The 23,827-nt window shown below is 37.0% G+C and overlaps 1 protein-coding gene across 1 annotated transcript in view; it reads left to right on the top strand.

The window, feature by feature from the left end:
- Window positions 1-23,827, top strand: part of FRMD6 (FERM domain containing 6) — a 119,141-nt gene that overhangs the window by 34,357 nt on the left and 60,957 nt on the right. Inside the window, exon 3 of the mRNA XM_043990296.1 lies at window positions 17,556-17,646. Within this exon, the coding sequence (XP_043846231.1) occupies window positions 17,556-17,646 (91 nt within the window). The remainder of the gene's footprint in view (window positions 1-17,555; window positions 17,647-23,827) is intronic.

The raw sequence follows: 23,827 nt of genomic DNA on the forward strand, positions 1-23,827 counted from the left end.
GGTGTAACTAGGAAAATTATTACAGCAAATTAATTTTTTTCTTGATATATAATTCCTATAATTTCATGGAACTTTTCTGTTTCTGGTTCCCTTCTTAATATCAAGTCTGACCTATTCATTGGAATTGTAACATTCATAATATTAAAAATATTTCTGATTCACAGATAAACACATTTTTTGCCCCAAACATTTAAAAAAGCTCTATTCATTTTTGGCAACTGTGTAGCACTTCTTTAATTGCAGAGATGCCAGCTTGCAGGTAGACGATGTTCCTGACCAGGATGTGGAGAGCATTTTCCATCATGAGTTCTTTGTAATTGTCTTGGATCATTGTATTGCTGAGAAAATTCAAGTCTATCACAGTTGATCATCACACTGTATTGTTGATACTGTGTACAATGTTCTCCTGGTTCTGCTCATTTCACTCAGCATCAGTTCATGTCAGGTCTTTCAGAAGCCCGCCTGCTTATCGTTTCTTACAGCACAATAGTATTCCATTACATTCATATACCACAACTTGTTCAGCCGTTCCCCAATTGATGGGCATCCCCTCAATTTCCAGTTCTTTGCAGCCAAAAAAAAAGAGCAACTATAAATATTTTTGTACATGTGCGTCCTTTTCCCTGTTTTATGATCTCTTTGGGGAAAAAAGACCTAATAATGGTATTACTGGGTCAAAGAGTATGCACACTTTTATAGGCCTTTGTGCATAGTTCCAAATTGCTCTCCAGAGTGGTTGGATCAGTTCAGAACTCTACCAAGCAATGCATTAGTGTTTCACTTTTCTCCACAGCTTCTCCAACATTTATTATTTTCCTTTTTTGTCATATTAGCAAAGCTGATAGGTGTCAGGTGGTACCTCAGAGTTGTTTTAATTTACATTTCTCTAATCAATAGTGAGTTAGAGCATTTTTTCATATGGCAATAGATAGCTTTGATTTCTTAATCTGAAAACTGCCTGTTCGTATCCTTTGACCATTTTTCATTTAGGCAATGACTTGCATTTTGATAAGTTTGATGTAGTTCCCTATATATTTTAGAAGTGAGGCCTTTCTCAGAAACACTGGCTGTAAAAATTGTTTCTAAGCTTTCTCCTTCCCTTTTAATTTTGACTGCATTGCTTCTGTTTGTACAAAAACTTTTATATTTAATGTAATCAAAATCATCCATTTTGCATTTCATAATATTCTCTATCTCTTGCTTAGCCATTAATCGTTCTCCTCTCCATAGATCTGAGAGGTAAACTATTCCTTCCTTTCCTAATTTACCTGTGATATCACCCTTTTTGTCTAAATCATGGACCCATTTTAACCTATTTGGTATGTGGTGTTAGACGTTTGTCTATGCCTAGTTTCTGCCATACTATCTTCCAGTTTTCCCAGCAGTTTTTGTCAAATACTGAGTTCCTGTCCCAGAAGCTGGAGTCTTTGGGTTTATCAAACATTAGATGTGTCTCCTGTGCCTAAGGTATTCCATTGATTTGCCACTCTGTTTCTTGGCCAGTACCAAATAGTTTTGATGACTGCTGCTTTATAGTATAGCTTCAGATTTGGTACAGCTAACACACCTTCCTCTGTATTTTTTGTCATTAGTTCCCTTGATATTCTTGACCTTTTGTTCTTCCAGATGAATTTTATTATTTTTTCTAGCTCTAAAAAGTAATTTTTAGGTAGTCTGATTGGTATGACACTGAATAAATAAATTAATTTAGGTAGAATTGTTGTTTTTATTATGTTGGCTTGGTCTATCCATGAGCAACTGATATTTTTCCAATTATTTAGATCTGATTTTATTTGTGTGAAAAATGTTTTGTAATTTTGTTCATAGAGTTCCTGGAATTGTCTTGGCAGGTAGACTCCCAAATATTTTATACTGTCCACAGTTACATTAAACGGAATTTCTCTTTCTATCTCTTGCTGCTGTGCTTTGTTGGTTATGTATAGAAATGCTTATGATTCATGTGCATTTATTTTATATCCTGCAACTTTCCTAAAGTTGTTCAGTGTTTCAAGTAGTTTTTTAGTTGATACTATAGGATTCTCTAAGTATACCATCATATCATCTGCAAAGAGGGACATTTTTGTTTCCTCCTTGCCTATTCTAATTCCTTTAATTCCTTTTTCTTCTCTGATTGCTAAAGCTAACATTTCTAGTACAATATTAAATAATAGAGGTGATAATGGACATCCCTGTTTCACCCTTGATCTTATTGGGAATGCCTGTAACAACCCCATTGAATATAATGTTTGCTGATGGTTTTAGGTAGATACTGCTTATCATTTTAAGGAAAGGTCCACTTATTCCTATGCTCTCTAGTGTTTTTAATAAGAATGAGTGCTGTATTTTGTCAAAAGCTTTCTCTGTATCTATTGAGATAATCATATGATTTTGGTTAGTTTTGTTATTAAATTAAATATGGTTGATTATGTTGGTAGTTTTTCTAATGTTGAACCAGCCCTGCATTCCTGGGATAAATCCTACGTGATTATCATGTATTATCCTGGTTATAAATTGCTATAATCTCCTTGATAATGTTTTAAGATTTTTGCATTGATATTCATTTGGGAAATTGGTCTATAATTTTCTTTCTCTGTTTTGGCTCTGCCTTGTTTAGGTATCAATACCATATTTGTGTCATAAAAGGAATTTGATAGAACTTCCTCTTCACTTATTTTACCCAGTAAATTATATAGTATTGGAATTAATTGTCCTTTAAATGTCTGGTAGAATTTACTTGGAAACCTATCTGGCCCTGGAAATTTTTTCTTAGGGAGTTCATTGATGATTTGTTCAATTTTCTTTTCTAAAATGGGCTATTCAGGGCTTTTATTTCCTCTTCTGTTAATCTGGGCAATTTATATTTTTGTAAATATTCATCCATTTCATTTAGATTGTCAAATTTATTGGCATACAATTGGGCAAAATAGCTCCTCATTATTGCTTTAATTTCCACTTCATTGATGGTGAATTTACCCCTCTCATTTTCGATACTGGTAATTTGGTTTTCTTCTTTTTTTAATTTATTAACCAATGTTTTATCTACTTTATTGATTTTTTTTTCGCAGAACCAGCTCTTAGTTTTACTGATTATTTCTATCATTTTCTTTCAACTTCATTCATCTCCTTTGATTTTGGGGGGGGAGGGGCAATGAGTGTTAAGTGATTTGCCCAGGGTCACATAGCTAGCAAATATCAAGTGTCTGAGGCCAGATTTGAACTCAGGTCCTCCTGAATCCAGGGCCGGTGCTTTATCCACTGTGCTACCTAGCTGCCTCCTCCCCCATCTCCTTTGATTTTTTTAAAAAATAAAAGTATTTTATTATTTTCCAATTACATGTAGAGATAATTTTCAGCATTTGTTTATATAAGATTTCAAATTTTTCTCCCTTCCCCCCTCCCCTAGACATATGTACATATACATAACAACATTAAACATATTTCTGCATCAGTCATGCCATAAGAGAAGAATCAGAGCAATAAGGAAAAACCTCAAAATAGAAAAGCAACAGCACCAAAAACAAAAGAAATAGTATGGTTCAATAAGCATCCATATTCCACAGTTCTTTTTTTTTTTTCTGGATTTGGAGAGCCTTTTCCATCATGAGACCCCTGAAACTTTCTTGTACCATTGTACTGGTGAAAAGAATCCAGTCTGTCACAGTTGATAAACACATAATATTGATGATACTGTGTATAATGTTCTTCTGGTTCTGCTCATCTCACTCATCATCAGTTCATGCAAGTCCTTCCAGGTTTCTCTGAACTCCTCCTGCTCATTGTTTCTTATAGCACAGTAGAATTCCATTACATTCATATACCACAACTTGTTCAGCCATTCCCCAACTGATGGGCAACCCCTCAATTTCCAATTCCTTGCCACCACAAAAAAAGCAGCTATGAACATGTGGGTCCTTTTCCCTTTTCTATGATCTCCTTGGGAAAAAGACCCAAAAGTGGTATTGCTGGGTCACCTTATACTAAATATACCTTATATTTGACCTCATACTAAAATAAGGGTACATGATTTAGACATAAGAGGTGATACCATAGGTAAATTAGGAGAGGAAGGAATAGTCTACCTTTCAGATCTTTGAAAAGGAGAATAGTTTATGACCAAAAAAGAGATAGAGAATATTATGAAATGCAAAATGGATGATTTTGATTACATTAAATTAAAAAGTGTTTGTACAAACAGAAGCAGTGCATCCAAAATTAGAATGGATGCAGAAAGCTGGGAAACAATTTTTATGGCCAGTACTTCTGATAAAGGCCTCATTTCTAAAATATATAGGGAACTAAATCAAATTTATAAGAATCCAAGTGTTTCCCCAATTGAGAAATGATCAAAGGATATGAACAGGCAGTTTTCTGATGAAGAAATCAAAGCTATCTATTCTGATTTGAAAAAATGCTCTAAATCACTGTTGATTAGAGAGATACAAATTAAAACAACTCTGAGGTACCACCTGACACCTATCAGATTGGCTAAAATGACAAAAGAGGAAAATAATAAATGTTGGAGAAGCTGTGGAAAAATTGGAGCGCTAATGCATTGTTGGTGGAGCTGTGAACTAATCCAACCATTCTGAAAGCCATTTGGAACTATGCCCAAAGGGCTATAAAGCTGTGCATCTCCTTTGATTTTTTTTTCTTTTTGGGGGGGGTGAGGAAATTGGGGTTAAGTGACTTGACCAGGGTCACACAGCCAGTAAGTGTCAAATGTCTGAGGCCAAATTTGAACTCAGGTCCTCCTGAATCCAGGGCCAGTGCTCTATCCACTGTGCCACCTAGCTGCCCCTCCTTTGATTTTAAGAATTTCTAGTTTATTATTTAATTGGAGATTTTTAATTTGTTTTTTTCCTAGCTTTTTTAGTTGCATATCCAATTAATTTATCTCCTCTTTCTATGTTTTATTCATGTAAATATTTAGAGATATAAAATTTCCCCTTAGAATTGCTTTGGCTGCATCTCATAAGTTTTGGTATGTTGTCTCATTGTTGTTATTCTCTCAGATGAAGTTATTGTTTCTATGATTTTATTTTTTGCAGGGCAATGAGGGTTAAGTGACTTGCCCAGGGTCACACAGCTAGTAAGTGTCAAGTGTCTGAGGTGGGACTTGAACTCAGGTCCTCTGGAATCCAGGGCTAGTGCTTCATCCACTAAGCCACCTAGCTGCCCCTTTTTTCGTTTGTTTGTTTTTTTGGTTTGGTTTGGTTTGGTTTGGTTTTTTGGTGAGGCAGTTGGGGTTAAGTGACTTGCCCAGGGTCACACAGCTAGTAAGTGTTAAGTGTCTGAGGCTGGATTTGAACTCAGGTACTCCTGACTCCAGAGCTGGTACTCTATCCACTGCACCACCTAGCTGCCCCATAGCTGCCCCTTTTATAAGATTTTTAATTCCAAAATTTTCTCCCTCCCTCCCTTCCCTCCCACTTACCCAAGACAGCAAGCAATTTGATATAGGCTGTACATGTATAATCACATTAAACATATTTCTGTATTAGTCATGTTATGAAAGAAGAATCAGAATAAAGGAGGGGGAAACCTCAAAAAAGAAAAAAAAGTAGAAACAGTATTGTTCAATCTGCATCCAGATTCCACAGTTCTTTTTTCTGGATTTGGAGAACATTTTCCATCATGAGTCCTTTGGAATTATCTTGGATCATTGGATTGCTGAGAAGAGTTAAGTCTGTCCCAGTTGATCATCACACAATGTTGTTGACACTGTGTATAACATTCTCCTGGTTCTGCTCACTTTACTCACCATCAATTCATGTAAGTCCTTCCAGGTCTTTCTGAAGTCTGCCTGCTTATCATTTCTTAGGTAGGTAAGTAGGCTTCCACCAGTCATGGATGACCATAGCCTTGAAGAGCCACAGGCCACAGTGTGACTGTGCAGTCCAATACGGGAGCTGCAGCTCCTGCCGCAGCACAATAATATTCCATTGCATTCATATACTACAACTTGTTTGGCCATTCCCCAGTTGACAGGCATCCCCTCAATTTCCAATTCTTTGCCACCACAAAATGAGCTGGTGTAAATATCTTTGTACATGTGGGTCCTTTTCTATTTTTTATGATCTTTTTGGGATATAGACCTTTGTACAATTTTTCCCCCTTTTCTCTTTTTCATGATTACTTTTGTTAACTGTTTCCCTTCCATTCTCTTCCCTTCCCCATGATATTTATTCTATTATCCATCTTCTTTCATCCTATCCCTCTTCAAAAGGGATTTGCTTCTGTCTGTCCCCTCCCCCAATCTGCCCTTCCATCTTTTGCCCCTCTCTTTATCCTTTTCCCCTCCAATTTTCCTGCAGGGCTAGAGAGATTACTTCACCCAATTGAGTGTGTATGTTATTCCCTCCTTAAGCCAATGCTGAGGAGATTGAGGTGTTTGAGCCAATTCTGATGAGTGTTAGGCTCATTTACTGCCCAAATTAAATAGATTACTCCACCCAGTTGGGTGTATGTGTTAGTCCCTCCTTGAGGCAACTCTGATGAGCTTAAGGTCTTTGAGCCTTTTCTGATGAGTGTAAAATTCATTTACTGCCCTGCTCCTCCCCCATCTCTTCCCCCACTCCATAAGCCTTTTCCTGTTTCTTTCATGTAGGATTTCGCCTCTGCCCTTTCCCCTCACCCCTCAATTTAACCCTAAAGATGTCATCATGGGGCAGCTAGGTGGCACAGTGGACAAAGCATCTACCCTGGACCCAGGGGGATCCCAGCCCAAACCTCTCCTCAGATACAAGACAGTCACCCATTGCACAACCCCAGGTATGTCCCCCAACTCCAATGTTTTATGGTTCTCTAGGGTCTTATATTTGAAAGTCAAATTTGCCATTCAGTTCAGGTCTTTTCATCACAAATACCTGAAAGTCCTCTTTTTCATTGAAGTCCCATTTTTTCCTCTGAAAGATTATGTTAAGTTTTGCTGCATAAGTGATTCTTGGTTGTAATCCCAATTCCTTCTAGTCCTTTAATGTAGAAGCTGCTAGATCTTGCACTATCCTGACTGGGGCTCCACAGTACTTGAATTCTTTCTTTTTGACAACTTGCAATATTTTCTCCTTGACCTGAGAGCTCTGGAATTTGGCTATAATATTCCTAGGAGTTTTCCTTTTGGGATCTCTTTCTGGAGGTGATCAGTGCATTCTTTCAGTTTCTATTTTTATCTTCTTCTTCTAGAATTTCAGGACAATTTCCCCATAGAATATCTTGGAAGATGATGTCTAAGCTCTTTCCTTGATCATGGTTTTCAGGTAGACCAATAATTTTTAAATTATCTCTCCTGGACCTATTTTCCAGGTCAGCAGTTTTTCCCAGAAGATATTTCACATTGCCCTCTATTTTTTTTTTATTCATTTGGATTTGCTTTATTGTGTCTTGGTTCCTCATAAAGTCACTAGTTTCCATTTGTTCAATCCTCATTCTTAGGCAATTATTTTCATCAGAGAGCTTTTGTACCTCCTTTTCCATTTGCTCAATTTGACTTTTCACGCTGTTGACTTTTTTCTCATGTCTTTCCTGCATCCCCCTCATTTCTCTTTCCATTTTTTCCTCTACCTCTCTAACTTTGTCTTCAAAGTCCTTTTTGAGTGCCTCTATGGCCTGAGACCAATTCATATCTTTCTTGGAAGCTTTAGATACAGGGGCCCTGATGTTGACATCTTCCTCTGAGGGTGCACCTCGATCTTCCTTGTCACTGAAGAAACTTTCTATGGTTCTTACCTTTCTCTGTCTGCTCATCTTACCTTTCTTTTACTTGACTTTTAGCTCCTTAAAGTGGGGCACTGTTTCCAGGATGCAGTATCTCAAGCTTCAGAAGTCTCAGGTGGTATGATTTAAGGAGGATCAGGTTCTTCACTTGCCTGGCCTGTTCCCTGGTCTGTAGATGACCCCAGACCAACTTCCTAATCAACCAGCTTTGTGTGTTGTGGTTGTTAGCTCTGATGAGCTGTGCCCCTCCCCCACTTGGGCCACTGCTACTCAAACCTACCTCCTGGTTCCCAAGAGGGCTATAAAACCCAAGTTCTGCCTCAGCACCAGCATAGACCCCTGTAGCCTTCCCCCTGCCAAGGGTTCAGCCCTCTCACCAGACTGTGAGCTTAGTTCCAGATGACACTGGCACTTCAGCTGATTCAGAGGCTATGGGGGTCTCCTTCTCTGGTGAAGCCTTCGTGGGAACAGGATCTCTGTCAGAGTGACTGTGGGCTTGGGCTCCACTCCTGTTTCAGTGCAGCAGCTCCCTCCTTCTGACCTTCCAAGCCATTCTTGGTTAGAAGATGATTTCAGCACATTCTTCTGTGGGTTTTGCTGCTCCAGGCATTGTCCTATGGCATTATTTTAATGTTTTTTGGAGCGATAGTGTCATGAGTTCAAGAGCTTACTGCCTTTCCTCCCAAAACCTTTTTAATTTAATGTAATCAAAATCATTTTGTATTTCATAATATTCTCTATCTCTTGTTTGGTCATAAATTGTTCTGTTCTCAATAGTTCCTAATTAACTATGGTATCACCCTTTATGTTTGATCTTATTTTGTTGTAAGATGTTGGTCTATGCCTAGTTTCTGCTATATTATCTTCTAGTTTTCCTAGCCGTTTTTGTCAAATAGTGAGTTTTTATCCCAGAAGCTGGAGTCTTTAGGTTTATCAAACAGTAGATTACTACAGTAATTTACTACTGTCTCCTGTGCCTAACCTATTCCATTGATCCACTACTCTATTTCTTTGTTTTTTGTTTTTTTAGTGAGGCAGTTGGGGTTAAGTGACTTGCCCGGGGTCACACAGCTAGTAAGTGTTAAGAGTCTGAGGTCAGATTTGAACTCAGGTACTCCTGACTCCAGGGCCAGTGCTCTATCCACTGCACCACCTAGCTGCCCCAATACTCTATTTCTTAGCCAGTACCAAATAGTTTTGATGACTGCTGCTTTAGATAAAAACCTTTCTAATAAGATCATGGGTAAAGCAAGGATGCCCATCATCACTATTATTAATCAATATTGTACTAGAAAAAACAAACAAAAATATTGTACTAGAAATACTAACTATAGCAATAAAACATGAAAAAGAAATTGAAGGAATTAGAAGAGGTCAAGAAGAAAAAACGCACTACAGATGATATGATGGCATATTCAGAGAACCCTATTCAATTAACAAACTAGTTGAAATAATTAGCAACTTATCAAAGTTGCAGGATATAAAATAAACCTACGCAAACTATCAGTATTACAACAGATTACCAACACAACCCAGCAGGAAGAGGTAGAAAGAGAAAGTCCTTTAAAAGTAAAATAATTGCAGACAATATAAAATATTTGAGAATCTACCTGCCATGTCACACTGGAATTATATGAATGTTTAGAACATAATAGAGTAGAACAAAATATTTTTAACACAAATAAGAACTTATCTAAATAATTGGATAAATACTCATTTTTCAGGTTTAGGCTGAGCTAATATAACAAAAATAATAGTGCTTCTTGAGTTAGTTTACTTATTCGCTGCCATACCAATCAAACTACTAAAGAATACTTTATAGCGCTTAGGAAATCCCAAATATCCCAACTATTGGAGCAAAAACTCATTCTTTGACAGTAGGGGGCAAGTGGGGGAAAATGGAATGTAGTCTAGCAGAAACCAGGCGTAGATCAACATCTTATGCCATGTATCATCATATGACCAAAATAGGTACATGATTTAGGGTGATATCATAAGCAAATTAGAGGTCTGTGGAAAAAATTGCCTCTCAAATCTATGAATATGGTAAGAGTTCATGATCAAACAAGAGATAGAGTTCCATGGCAGGTATCCATTTTTGATTATCCATTTGATTCTATTAAATTTAAAAGTTTTTTCACAAACAAAAGCAGTGAAGAAAAAATTAGAAGAAAATGAAGGGAAAGGGGAAAATATTTTTTCAGGTATCTTTGCTTTATTGTTTCTTAATTTCTCATAAAGTCATTATAGCTTCCATTTGCTCAATGCTAATTTTTAAGGAATTATTTTCTTCAGAGAGCTTTTATATTTCCTTTTCCATTTGGCCAATTTGGCTTTTCAAGGCATTCTTTTTTTCAGTGGCTTTTAGTACTTCTTTTACCATTTGGCCCAGTCCATTTTTGTTTTTTGTTTGGTTTTTTTGTTTGTTTGTTTTTTTAGTGAGGCAATTGGGGTTAAGTGACTTGCCCAGGGTCACACAGCTAGTAAGTGTTAAGTGTCTGAGGCCGGATTTGAACTCAGGTACTCCTGACTCCAGGACCAGTGCTCTATCCACTGCGCCATCTAGCTGCCCCAGATGCTAAGTAATATTTTTTCTGGATTCTTAATATCCATGCTCATCCTGACCTCATTCTTTATATTTTTTTTTTAATTTTTTTTTTTTTAGTGAGGCAATTGGGGTTAAGTGACTTGCCCAAGGTCACACAGCTAGTAAGTGTTAAGTGTCTGAGGCTGGATTTGAACTCAGGTACTCCTGACTCCAGGACCGGTGCTCTATCCACTGCGCCACCTAGCTGCCCGAGTCTGTTTTTTAAGGTGTTATTTTCTTCAGTATTTATTTGTGTCTCTTTTACCAAGCTGTTGACATTTTTTTCATGATTTTCTTGCATCACTTTCATTTCTCTTTCCATTTTTTCTTCTACCTCTCTTACTGTATTTTCAAAATTCTTTTTGAGCACTTCTGTGACCTGAGACCAATTCATATTTTTCTTGGAAGCTTTGGATGTAGGAGCTTTGATTTTTTTGTCTTCTTCTGAGGGTGTATTTTGATCTTCCTTGTCACCATAGAAACTGTCTAGGTTCGGCATTTTTTTTACTGTTTGCTCTTTTCCCAGCCTATTTCTTGACTTTTAACTCTTTGTTAAAGTGGGGCACTGCTTGCAGGGTAGAGGGTGCACTGTCCAAACTTCAGGGAATTTATGCAACTGTTTTCAGAGACATTTGCAGAAATTTGTATGTTTTTGATTACTACTCTCCTGGCCTGTGCTCTTGTCTACAAGCAACCACAGGCCTGCTTTTCTGCTCTGGAACTATGAACAGAGTCCTGCTCCACTGTGGTTGCAAGCTCTGGTATACTTGTGCTCCTCCCCCACCTGGGACCACCACCCAGGACTGTGACCTGGATGGAAGTGTGGACAAAAGAGCAGAGTCCTGCCTCAGTGCTAGCAAAGAGAGCCCTATAATCTCCTTCTGGCCAATTGTTTGACCACCTTACTATCTATGGGCTGCATTCCAGGAGCAGTTGCTGCTGCTGCTGATTCAGAGACTCCCATGGCCTACTCCTAGTTTGCTGTGGCTGGGTCTGTGCTGGGGTTTGCTCTGCACTGGGGCTGGTTTCAGTTGGTTCAGCCTTTGCTGGGCTGTGCTCCACTCTTACCCCAGTAAAACAGGCCTTTTGTGCTGACCTTCTAACTTGTCTTTGGCTGGAAAAATTATTTCACCCTGTCCTCTTGTGGGTTCTGCTGCTCCAGGAATTGTCTTATGGCATTATTTGCAGATATTTGGAGGGGTCTTGGGGAGAGCTCGGGCAAGTCACTTCCTTTCCTCTGTCATCTTGGTTCCACCTCCCTCAAGTATCTTTGATAAAGGTCTCATTTCTGAAGTATATAGGGAATTGAGCTAAACTTATAAAAATAAGAGCCATTCTCTAATTGATAAATGGCCAAAGGTTTCAGAAAAAGAAATCAAAGCTATCAATTGCCATATGACAAAAATGCTTTACATCACTGATAATTAGAAATGCAAAATTAAAACAAAACTTTTAATCTGAATCTTTAGCATAGTATAATAAATAAGCAATGAAAATTCTGCAGAACAAGAACCTACATAGCTTTGATGATGACTGCTATATAAGGTTTTTTTTGAGATCTGCTACTTCTAGGTCCTTTTCTTCACTTTCCCCCCCATTACTTCCATTGGTGTTCTTGATCTTTTTTCCCCTATTTTTTTTCCCCAGCTCTATAAAATTCCCCTGCGGTAGTTTTAATTGGTATAGTACTGATGAATGGAATGCCCTGCCTTTGTGCTTTCTTTTAACAGATAGGAAGCTAGACTTAGTTTTAGAAAAAGGTATCTGATGGTATTGTAAGAATATTTGGTGTAAACATTTCCTTCAAAATGTGGGGTGCACATTCCCACAAATGCAATGTCCATGTTCTCCATGGGTTTAAACTTAATTCACTTAGTAACAATGAAACTTAGTTCTTTTCTATACATGTCATAAAGGTCTGTCTCCTCATTCCTGTCCTTGGAAAAGGTTCTTTTCTCTCTTTGTGAAATCTTTATGACTATTCCCATTTGGTGCAGCTCCTATCAAGGCATTCCATTCATCTGGACCACCGTGATCCATGCCTTTGTTGAGACCATAGCTTTCTGCCACCAGGGGTCATGCTCTGTGACACTGTCACCAGCATTGGGTAATTGCTTGAAAGTACTTCAACCACCATCAATAACTCTGGAAGACATTGCTATCACTTCTCATGCCATTACTGCCATTCATTTCCAACTCCTAAGGGGACCTCTGGATATCCTGTTTTCAGGTTGCCTGGACCCTTCCATCCCAGAATACTTATTTGCATAATATCAGGAAAGAATAAAGGGCAGCTAAGTGGCACAATGGATAGAGTGTTGGGCCTGGAGTCAGGAAGACTCCTTAGTTCAAACCTGGCCTCAGACATTTACTAGCTGTATGATTCTGGGCAAGTCACTTAAGCCTGTTTGCCTGTTTTCCTCATCTATAAAATAAACTGGAGAAGGAAATGGCAAACCACTTCAGTATCTTTGCCAAGAAAGCCCCAAATGGGTTTGGACATGACTGAAAAATGAAACAACAAAAAGGAAAGACTAGACACAAGGATCAGTAACAATGTGCCTACCATCACCATAGTCAGGTGGGAGACAGGGCAGCCATCTTAGGAAGAACACATAAAAGGGGTTGAAAGGTAGGGGTGAGATAAGGAGAAGGGAAGAGCAGGGGCCCCCATGTTGGGGTGTGGTAGCAAAATCCAAAGAATCAGAATCAGCTGGAAGAGAAAGGATGGCTGAAGGTACTTACCAATGGGAGAAGAGACCCATAGGAATGGAGGGATGTTATGGGTTAAGAAAGCCTCTGTGGGGGCAGCTAGGTGGTGCAGTGGATAGAACACTGGCCCTGGATTCAGGAGGACCTGAGTTCAAATCCAGCCTCAGACACTTTACACACTTACTAGCTGTGTGACCCTGGGCAAGTCACTTAACCCCAATTGCCTTACCAAAAAAAAAAAAAAGCTCAAGAAAGCCTCTGTGGAAAGAGGAATGTTTTAATATGACAAGAAAGCTGAGGTGAAGTCAAGAGAGTTAAATCAGAGCCAAATGGGGTGGGTAGTATAGGGAGATAGTGTCCTTTTATGCACACTTAGTTACGGTTTTCAGGAAAACCAATGATTCTTAAATTCTCTACCTCACCTGCTTTTTCAAGTTCCTTGTTTGAAATAACAGATAACATATAACTTCTTTTCCATCTTTTGACCTTTTTCTATTTTTTTTTGTTTGTTTTCTCACAGTCACTGAATTTTGTTTGCTCCATTCTTTTTTTAGGAAGTCTTTATTTGGCTAAAGTTATCTATCTTCTTTTTTCAGCTATTAAATTTTCTTTCTGATTTTTTACTTATGAATTATAATTTTGCTTACATTTTAATTTTTTTATTTCTTGCTTTAATATTTTGAAACCACTCTGGAACTTCTTGGCAAGTCAACAAACATTTATAAAGTATTTGCCATTAGCCAGGCACTGTGTTAAGTGTAGGAGTACAAAAACAAGCAAAAAGACAGTATCTGCCTTTAAGGAACTTACATTCTAAAGGGTCAGATAACACAAAAAAAAGGGATGAAGAGTTTGGGGAAGAAGTTACCTAGATAAGGGCATGATTGAAAAGTCCAAAGAGTCAAGTTTAAGTTGTAAGTATCTTTCCCGTGACTCAGTCTCTTGGGCCCCACGCTGCCCCCTTATCCTGCTGCTGCCACCACCATGTCCCGAAAAATTGAGGAAATAAAAGACTTCTTGTGCACAGCCAGGTGAAAGGTTGCCAAATCTGTCAAGATCAAGAAAAACAAGGACAATGTGAAGTTTAAGGTTCGCTGCAGCAGGTAACTGTACACCTTGGTCATCACAAAGAGAAGGCAGAGAAACTTTGGCTGTGAAGGAGCTGAAGTGAAGGAATCATTCTATGTTCCACCTGTATTAAAATATTTTTAAAAGAAAAAGAGTCAAGTTTAGAGCAGGGACAGGAATGAAGAAGTCAACATGGCTAGTCTTGAGTTTAGTTTTGACCTCCAGATTCTGTGAGGAACTTGCCAATAGGAAAGAGGGAGCTTCAGAGTGATCTTTCAGAGGGATCTTTGAGGGTGAGAAGGGCTTCATAGCCAAGCCTCTTTTTTTTTTTTTTAAGTCTCTGCTTGTAGTTTTTGAGGGGTAGCTCTCTTTTTCTCTGTGCTCCATGGACTTCTCTTTACCCAGTTTTCTTGCTTAATTGTACTCTGGTCTACTCCTTGAGTAGGGTTATTTTTGTTTGTTTTGGTCTTGGCCTTTCTATAGTATAGATGTCATTGTGACTTTACTACCCCACTTTCTGTCTCTGTTCCTGGCTATTGTTTTCCATTTTCTGCTAGTACATTATGATTTTGGGCCTTGGCTAGAGTCTATCATCTTTTTGTACATTCCCTAGTTAGGAGTTGGTTCTACCCCATTCTGTAGCTCTGACAGGCCTTATTAGGGTGCTGGAGATCACACTGGCTCAAAATCTCCTGCCCGGCACCCCTGGCCCAGGTACCAAGTTGTTCTTTACACAGTGACCTATTTGAGCTGGTTTGGTTACCATTTCTTTTCTGACAAGGTTAGGGATAAGTTTTGCTTCAGGTTTCCAATTAATAGAGATTGTATTCATTTCTATCCCCACTGTTCAGAGCTGGTTTCAGGTCCATTTGTGGAAACTTGTGCAGACTTCCCTGGACCATCCTTCTCATTTTCTTCCAACTTCTACATTTACCCTGACTTCCCTTGTGCAACCCCCTCTCCCAGTGTCTGCAGGCCAACTGTCTTTTTTTGTGTATGTAACAATTGGAATGATGCCACCTGCTGGAGACTTACTGTAGAAAAGCTCCGCCATGAGGTAAACATCTCTGAGGGCAAGACCATGTGTCTTTTCTTTGGCATCAAGAAGTGATGTTTGCTTAAGGGAGGAAGAAGGGGGAGCCTGGCGCTCTGACTCACTCTCTTTCCTGTGAACTCTGGCAGAGAGCAGAGCTAGGAATGCTCTCTCCCTTTAATAGATAGATGAATGTAGGCCTTTCTTTCTCTCTTTACCAAATTCTTATTCTCATTAATAAATGCTTAAAAGACTAACTCTTGCTAAAGCTTATAATTTATTGGCAACCACTCATTAGATATTTTAGACAGACTAGTTAGAATTTTAGCTTTAACATATACCTCTGCACTAGATGGATGATTTTTTTTTAATTCTTCAGTGAATCTTTCTTTTCAAATCTTTGTGGAGCTTTGTTGAAGAAGAATTGGGCTTTGGTGTAACCTTTCATATACTCATCTCTTTTTTTTTTTTTTTTTGCAGGGCAGTGAGGGTTAAGTGACTTGCCCAAGGTCACACAGCTAGTAAAGTGTCGTGTGTCTGAGGCTGGATTTGAATTCAGATCCTCCTGAATCCAGGGCCAGTGCTTTATCCACTGCACCACCTAGCTGCCCCTAGATGACTTTTTCTAAAAGTTTGACTGGATATAATTTTTATGAGAATGTATCTAGGGTATTCTTCATGTGTAGGAAATAATCAAGCTTTCTCAAATATGTTCTACAAAAGATGACATTTTTACCATCAAAGAAATGACTGCAGGATGTGAAGAACACAGTATTCCACTGTGCTTGTTTGTTGACTGTAAAACAAAATGCTTCCATGAAAGCTTTATTCCAAGAAGGCATCTTCCATTCATATATCAAAATAATACACATAATTCCTAAAAAAAAAAATGCCATAATACAGAGAGCCTTGTTCAACAACCCTCTGATTATAACTATTAAGTAAACATAAAACAGGGACATATATACTCTCCAATCATGTTTCCCACTATCATAAATGAGATCCAGTACAGAATTAATAAATCAATAAAATATTTTTAAAGTTACTGGTACATGCCAAACATTGGGCTAGGCACTGGGACTCAAGTCAAAGAGGGATTGCCTGTAGATGGCCTGATCTTCTAGATACTTCTGTCTGCAAATAACATCGTGTTGAATCTTAAAAGTGAAATGTATCATTCTGTAGAATCTCATATGGTCAATGATTTCAGGCTTAAATAGAAATCCTGATTGAATGCATGTTGACTTAGAAAACCATAAAATAACATTATCTGTGTCATACTGTATATTTATTTTGTTAAATATTTCCCAATTGTATTTTAATTTGATTTGATCTGTACTCAGAACTGTTGGGGAACACATGTTTCACACCTCAGTTGTACATTACTTTTCCAATTTCTTCTTTTTTATGGTTTATGACATTACTTTTTTTTAGTACTATAAACCTGATTTTCAAGCATTTCATTTGAAATCAGGAGTGCATATTTCTATTAATGTCTTTAAGTGTACATTAAGGGCTAAATATACTTAAATATTACCTTTATCTTAAAATATATCTAGATATTATTAAATATATTTTAGAGCTTTTAAAATAAGTTTTATTTCTTTATGCTATTTTATTCATAATTTGCTTTGAACCTACAGTATTACAACATTTTTTATAGTGACCACCTGAGGTCTAGGTTGCCCAGAATGAAGTGAAGTTTTAACATGATCATTCAACTGAACTAACAAGCCATAATTTAAAAATTGAAAATAATTTTTCCTTCTCTGGCCTTAAAAGCATTTCCCTGCTCTCACTAACTCTACAAGATTTCATTCATGTTGGGTACATAGTACACATCATGCTTTCTATTTTTAACAAATTCTTTTATGTGGTAGATGTTATTTTAGGGGCTATATTTGATAGAAATGAGGGTAAACCTTTTGAGTATCTCAGTGTTATTTGGGAGTAAGGCTTTTCCTATATGTCACAAAATTTATTAATTTTTTGTAAGATTTTAAATAGTATTCATTTTAACATGCTGTTATTGTGTTTTTCTATGGGACAGCTAGATGGTGGCAGTAGATAGTGTGCTATACCTGGAGTCAGGAAGACTCATCCTCCTGAGTTCAAATCTGGCCTTAGATATTAAGTGTGTGACCTTGAGCAAGTCACTTAACTCTGCCTCAGTTTTGTCATGTTTAAAATGAGCTGGAGAAGAAAATGACAAAGCACTCTAGTATCTTTGCCAAGAAAACCCAAATGGGGTCATGAAGAGTCAAACATGACTTAAAAACAGCTGAACAACAGATAATCTTCATTAAAACAGTTAAAGATTTGATCATTTCTATAGAGAAACAGAAGCTTTGCTAGTGTCAGTTTGACCTACAAGCATATTTAGGATTCACTCTATGAATTTGACTCAATTTTTAATCTTAGGTTTTCATTTTTTTCCTACAGGTTAAAGTACTCTGTCATCAGTTACTTGTACAGGTCTGTGATTTGTTGAGGCTAAAAGATTGCCATCTCTTTGGACTCAGTGTCATACAGAGTAAGTTTCCATCCCTATATTAATTGTCCTCAGTCAGCATTAAACAGTTTATTTATTGATTACTTATAATTTTAATCTAGTTTACTGTTATAAAATTATATTTCAGAGATATTCGGTATTGTATTTGATAAATAATTACCAGCACAGAAATCTAATACAAGTGTTGACCCCTAATGACTGTGGGTTTCTTGGGAAACTTATGTTTTAGTATCAGAGATCAATTATTAGTCTGAAAATAAAAGTTGATTAATAGGTAAGTGTGTGGACTTTACTTCTTAACAGTTATAAAGGGGCAGCTAAGTGGTACATTGGATCGAGTGTCAAGCCTAGAGTCAGAAAGATTCATTTTCCTTAATTCAAATCTGGCCTCAGACACTAACTAGCTGTATGACCCTGGGCAAGTCACTTAACCCTCCTTGTCCCAGTTTCCTCATCTGTAAAATGAGCTGTAGAAGGAAATAGCAAACCACCCTAATATCTTTGCCAAGAAAGCCCCAAATGGGTTCATGAAAAGTAGGACATGACTGAAAACTGAAAAATAATTGTAAATACAAAATTTTTATAGTTTAATTTTATTTTCATTTTTTAAAATACTCAAAGAGAGGAAATAAATTACTTTATTCCCCTGAAGTTTTTTTTTAACCATGTATAATAACAAATTATACCATTACATAAATATTTTAGGTTTTTTCCTCAGCTGGACAATACTATCATACTTTGGAAATATTGGGCTAATTTTTCATTTGTAGTTTATATAGAGAATATTGTCATTTGAAATATCCTACCTAGATTCCATTGCATATGTTTGTGGGAGTGTTGAGCAAAGAGTTCAACCCTCTTTTCCTACACCTCTCCAGTAACATTTATTATTCTTGGTACTCTTAGAGTCACTCCCAGTTGACTTTCCATTTTGAAATGACTGAAAAATTTTACCAGTTCACACTTGCTAGTTCCATCAGCTTGCCAAGACTCTTCTTTTTAAAAGAATATTTTGTTGTTTATCATATGGACATACATCGAGTAAATATGTCTGTTTCAGTGGTTTAGAAACAGAAGACAATGATATATGCATCATGATCTGAGACAAGTCACTAACTCTTTCTGGACTTCCATTTTCTTATGAAATGAGGGGATTGAATTAGGTGATCTATAAGGAACCTTTAAGATCTTAAATGTGTATGATTCTATCAGTCTAACCACACTGAACCTTAGTTTTCTTATCAGTTTTTAATGGGTGGGATGAAGCCCTGATACTTATATTGCTTACCTTAGAGTTGCTGTGGGGCTTAAGTTTGATAATGCATAAGTAGCATCCACTTTGCTGAATTTTCCCAAATTGGAACTCCTACTCATGATTTGGAGCCCCAAAGAGTGCTTGCTACCTCAGATTTCCTGTGACTGACTGGTCTCCACAAGTATCCATCCCATTAACTATCTGCTGGTAGACTCAATTAGAATTTTAACAAAGACATTTACTCAAATGGCATAATAAGAAAAGTAATTCTAAAACATCCTCCTTATAAACCTTTAAGTATACCTTTAATCACCACCTTGAAGTACATGCTGTTAGGGATACAAAGAACAAGATGTGGTCCTTATCTTTATCAAGTGAAAACTAACCATGGGTGGTTTTTTCCAAGGTTTCCAACAGAATACTCTTTTCTTCTGAACTTTATGACATATAATTTTATATGAAATATATATATAATAGTGGTGTTTAGAAGCAATTCCCCAGTCAGTAAGTGGTCAAATTAGTAGTTACAAAATGACATCAACAACAGTGTGAGGAAAAAAATGCTCCAAATCGTTAATAAAAGAAATGGAAAACCATTCTGAGTTTATACCTTAGCCAACAATTATTTATTAAACACTTATTTTGTACAAGATATAAAGCTGTGTTCTAGGAGATCACAAAAAATGTTCCAGCTCTCAAAGAGCTCACATTTTAATTGGGGATACTGAGAAAAGCTTGCTACATAAGAATGTGGGATTTGAGCTAAGTCTTTAAGGATGCCATTGAAACTAGGTGAAAGAGATGAAGAGGGAAAGCATTCCAAGTATAATCATTGAAAAGGCACAGTCAGGAAAGTATCTTGTTTGACGAACAAGGAGGTCAGTGTAGCTGTATCATAGAATATATGGAGATGGAGTGGGTGGGCAGAGTATAAGAAGACTTGAAAAGTTGCACTGAATTGGATTTAAGTGGATTTAAGGTCTGTGCAAGGTCACCAACCTCACTCTTTTCTCCAGAGCCATGTGGGTCCAGTGGCAAGATATAAATCAGGACTACTAGAGATGGCCCCAGATTTTTTTTTTAAGGCAATTGGAGTTAAGTAACTTGCACAGGGTCACACAGGTAGTAAGTGTCTTAAGTGAGATTTGAACTCAGGTCCTTCTGACTTCAGGACCAGTTCTCACCATTTAGCTACCCTAAGGAGGTGATAAGGAGAGCCCTGGAGCCCTGTACTATAGGAAAATCACTTTTCTAGCTAAGTGGAAGATAGATTAGAGTGGGACAAGACTTGAAGCAGGAAAATCAATATGAGTCAAGGAATGAGATTATGAGGGCATGCACCAAGGTCTATGAGACTATAAAATATTGTGAATTTGTAAATGTCAAGACTTCACAACGGATTAATATGAGTGGTGAGTATGAGTCAGGAGTAAAGAATAACAAGCCTGGAGCATGGTGGTATACTCATCAGTAATAGAAAAGTTGGGAGGTGCTTTTGTGGACATGTTGAACTTGATAAGCCTATAGGACGTCCAGTTCAGTATGTCCAATGGGCAATTGAATTTATGGGACTGGACCTCAGAAGAAAGATTAGAGCTGAACATAGAGATCTAGGAATCTGCATAAAAGTGAAATTTCAACCCATGGAAGTTGATGCAAACAAAAGGAAGAAGAGAAGACCCAGGATAGTGCCTTATGAAATAACCAAGTGGGTATGATTTAAATGAAGATCCAGCAAAACAATCTCCTGATCAAGGAACAGTTACCTACCACATTGGCAAAGATGATAAAAGTATAACCCCCAAAGGTCAAAATAGAAGAAAAAAAAACATAAATGTAGAAAAATATTTATAGGTAGATTTGTTGTTGTTGTTGTTAAGCAAAGAACCAGAAAACAAAATGAATTTTCAGATTGCTGAATGGATGAACAAATTTGGTGTAAGAATATAATGGAATTTTATCATGCCATAAGAAATTTACAAATATGACCAATTCAAAGAAACCAAGAAGGATTCATGAATTTAGATTAGTGAAGTGAGTAGAACCAGGAGAACTGTCTTCACAAGAACCACAATATTGTAAAGAAGTCTTTGAAAGATTTCAGAACTCTGATCAAAACTGTGACCAGTCATGACTTTAAAAAAACTGATTAGAGGTGTTGGCTCATAATACATTTTTAGAAATGAACAACATATATTTAATTGGCAATGCTTATAAAAGGTTTCTACTTAGGGGGACAGGGATGGGAGAATTTTTTTTTTAAGATAGAAATCATTAGTAAATCATTTGAAAATACACAAGAAAAAGATTTAGAAGATGACAAACAACAATTTTATTAATACCTCATTAAATTTAATAGACACTTTTAAAAGCTGCATATTAAACCAGTTCACATATGTTTTTCTTTTTTGTACATTAAAAGTTTATTTTTGTTGAAAATGGTGCTTAGATAATTAAGGGGGATGGATTTTTTGCATATTAAATCTCTCCCCTTTTCTCTCTAGCCTTTTTTATGTTTCTTTGATTTTATTTTATTTTTTTCCTATCTTAAATAGTATTTTTTCCAGTTACATGTAAAGATAGTTTTCAATATTTGTTTTTATAGTTCCAAATTTTTCTCCCTTTCCTCCCCGCTCCGCAATACAGAAAGTAATCTGATACAGGTTATATCTGTACAGTCATACTAAACGTATTTCTGCATCAGTCATGTTGTGAAAGAAAGAAGAATAAGAACAAAAGGGGAAAACCTAAAAAAAAAGAAGAAAAAGAAAGTATGGTTCAATGTGGCATTCAGATTCCACAGTTCTTTTTTCTGGATTTGGAGAGCATTTTCCATCATTAGTCCTTTGGAATTGTCTTGGATCATCATATTGCTGAGAAGTTAGCTGGAACTTTTAAGGATCCCCTTGGGTTTGACAAAATGAAATCCATCTTTTCATGATTATCATTGGTTAGACCTAGCACTTCTCCTAAATTCAGTTGTATGGCATCCATTTCTCCCTAACAATCTCCTACTTCTGTACTGGTATTTTGTGCAATTGGCTTGTGTCTTCTGATAGTTTCCAGTGTCCCTTTCTCATACTCTTAACTGCCCTTAACTTTTGTTCTCAGTGATTTAGCACTAGCTTGACAGGCTTTTGCTGATGATCCTTGTCAAGCTGAAAACTCCACTGAAGACTTTGTGTCTTCTCATGTGAAGCTCAGTAAATAAGTTCATAATATTTACCTTGGTGCTTGTGTCCTTTCCTGGGGAAGCTTAAAATCTTTGTTAGTTTCATTTGGCAAACATTTATTAAAGATCTCTTATATTTACCATAATGTGCTAAGCTTTGGGGATTCAAAAAATGAAATCATCAGTTTGTTTTCTTTACTATTAAACATAATTTGTTGGCCACATATGGGTTGGATCAGTTTGTTTGTGGTTTTGTTTGGTTTTGGGGTTTTTTTTTAATTTGGTTCCTACTTTGAAACCTTTTTCAATTGGGCAAATATTTATTAAGCACCTATAATGTGCAAGACATTCTGCTAGGGATATTAAAAAAAAGATATAATGTGCACATGAACAAGTTTGTCAAGATAAATCAAGAAAGAAGAAGAGACCAGTATCAACTAGGAGGATCAGGAAAAGTTTCCTGAAGGGAATGGTTCCTGAACTGAGTCTTAGGAATTTAGGAGTTTAAGCGATAGAAGTGACAAAGTATTATGTTCTAGATATGGGGAAACAGTCTGTAGATGCCAGTGATGGAATGCTGAATTCAAGTAGATAAGTTTATCTGACATTTAGAGAATTCTTTAAATGCTGAGCTGAAGCAATAGAGAGCCATTGAAGATTTTAAGTAGGGAGGTAACATAGACCTTCCTAGGATATTTTTGTTCTCTTGGACACAAGATGCTCTTCCATTTCCTTTTGTGCAATCCAAAGGTTAATGAAATAACTATTTATTTTGTCATTGTTGCATTTATGGTATTTAGAAGAGTAGTAAAATTATCTTTTAGGCTTTAAAATGACAAATTATAACCCATTTTTTCCTTACTATTTCTTACATAACAATTAAGATGCTGTTGCTATACTGTTTTGAAAATAAACCTGAAAGAATGGTTTTATAATAACTATCCAATGCCTAGTCTTTTTGTTTGTTTGTTTTGGTTTTGGTTTTGGTTTTTGGTGAGGCAATTGGGGTTAAGGAACTTGTCCAGGGTCACACAGCTAGTAAGCGTTAAGTGTCTGAGGCTGGATTTGAACTCAGATCCTCCTGAATCTAGGACCAGTACTCTATCCACTGTGCCACCTAGCTGCCCCCCAATGCCTAGTCTTTTGAAGGAAGATTATAAGTTGAGAAGGAGTTAGTAATGAAGGCAAATGGTAATTGTTGTTAGATAATAAACATGGTTCTCTGTATACTGTAGGCATTTAATAAATGTTAGATAGGGGCAGCTAGGTGGCGCAGTAGATAGAGCACCGGCCCTGGAGTCAGGAGTACCTGAGTTCAAATCTGGCCTCAGACACTTAACGCTTACTAGCTGTGTGACCCTGGGCAAGTCACTTAACCCCAATCACCTCACTTTAAAAAAAATTAATTAAATAAATGTTAGACAAATGAAAATAATATATTAAAATTTCTGAAATAAAGTATTTGGAAAATATGTTTAAATTTACTTTAATTGATATAAGCAACAAAGTGGAAGACTAGACATTCCCATGACCTATCAAATGTCTCCAAAGATAAGCACCAAAGATAAAATAATTTCAGCTATGTCCCTGGTCTAGGACACTTAGAATACAAAGGGTTAAAAAAAAAAAAACCACACTCACTGACCCTGAGCTCACTCAACATCCCACCTCTCATGTTACTAGCAGCCAGACTCAAGAACCCTATATAGGCTTACAACAAAACCCATTTGTCTCTCCTCCCTCTTTCCAGTGCCATAGAGACTCTGGCTCAAAGC

This window comes from Dromiciops gliroides, chromosome 2 (assembly GCF_019393635.1).
Source record: "Dromiciops gliroides isolate mDroGli1 chromosome 2, mDroGli1.pri, whole genome shotgun sequence".
NCBI lineage: Eukaryota > Metazoa > Chordata > Mammalia > Microbiotheria > Microbiotheriidae > Dromiciops > Dromiciops gliroides.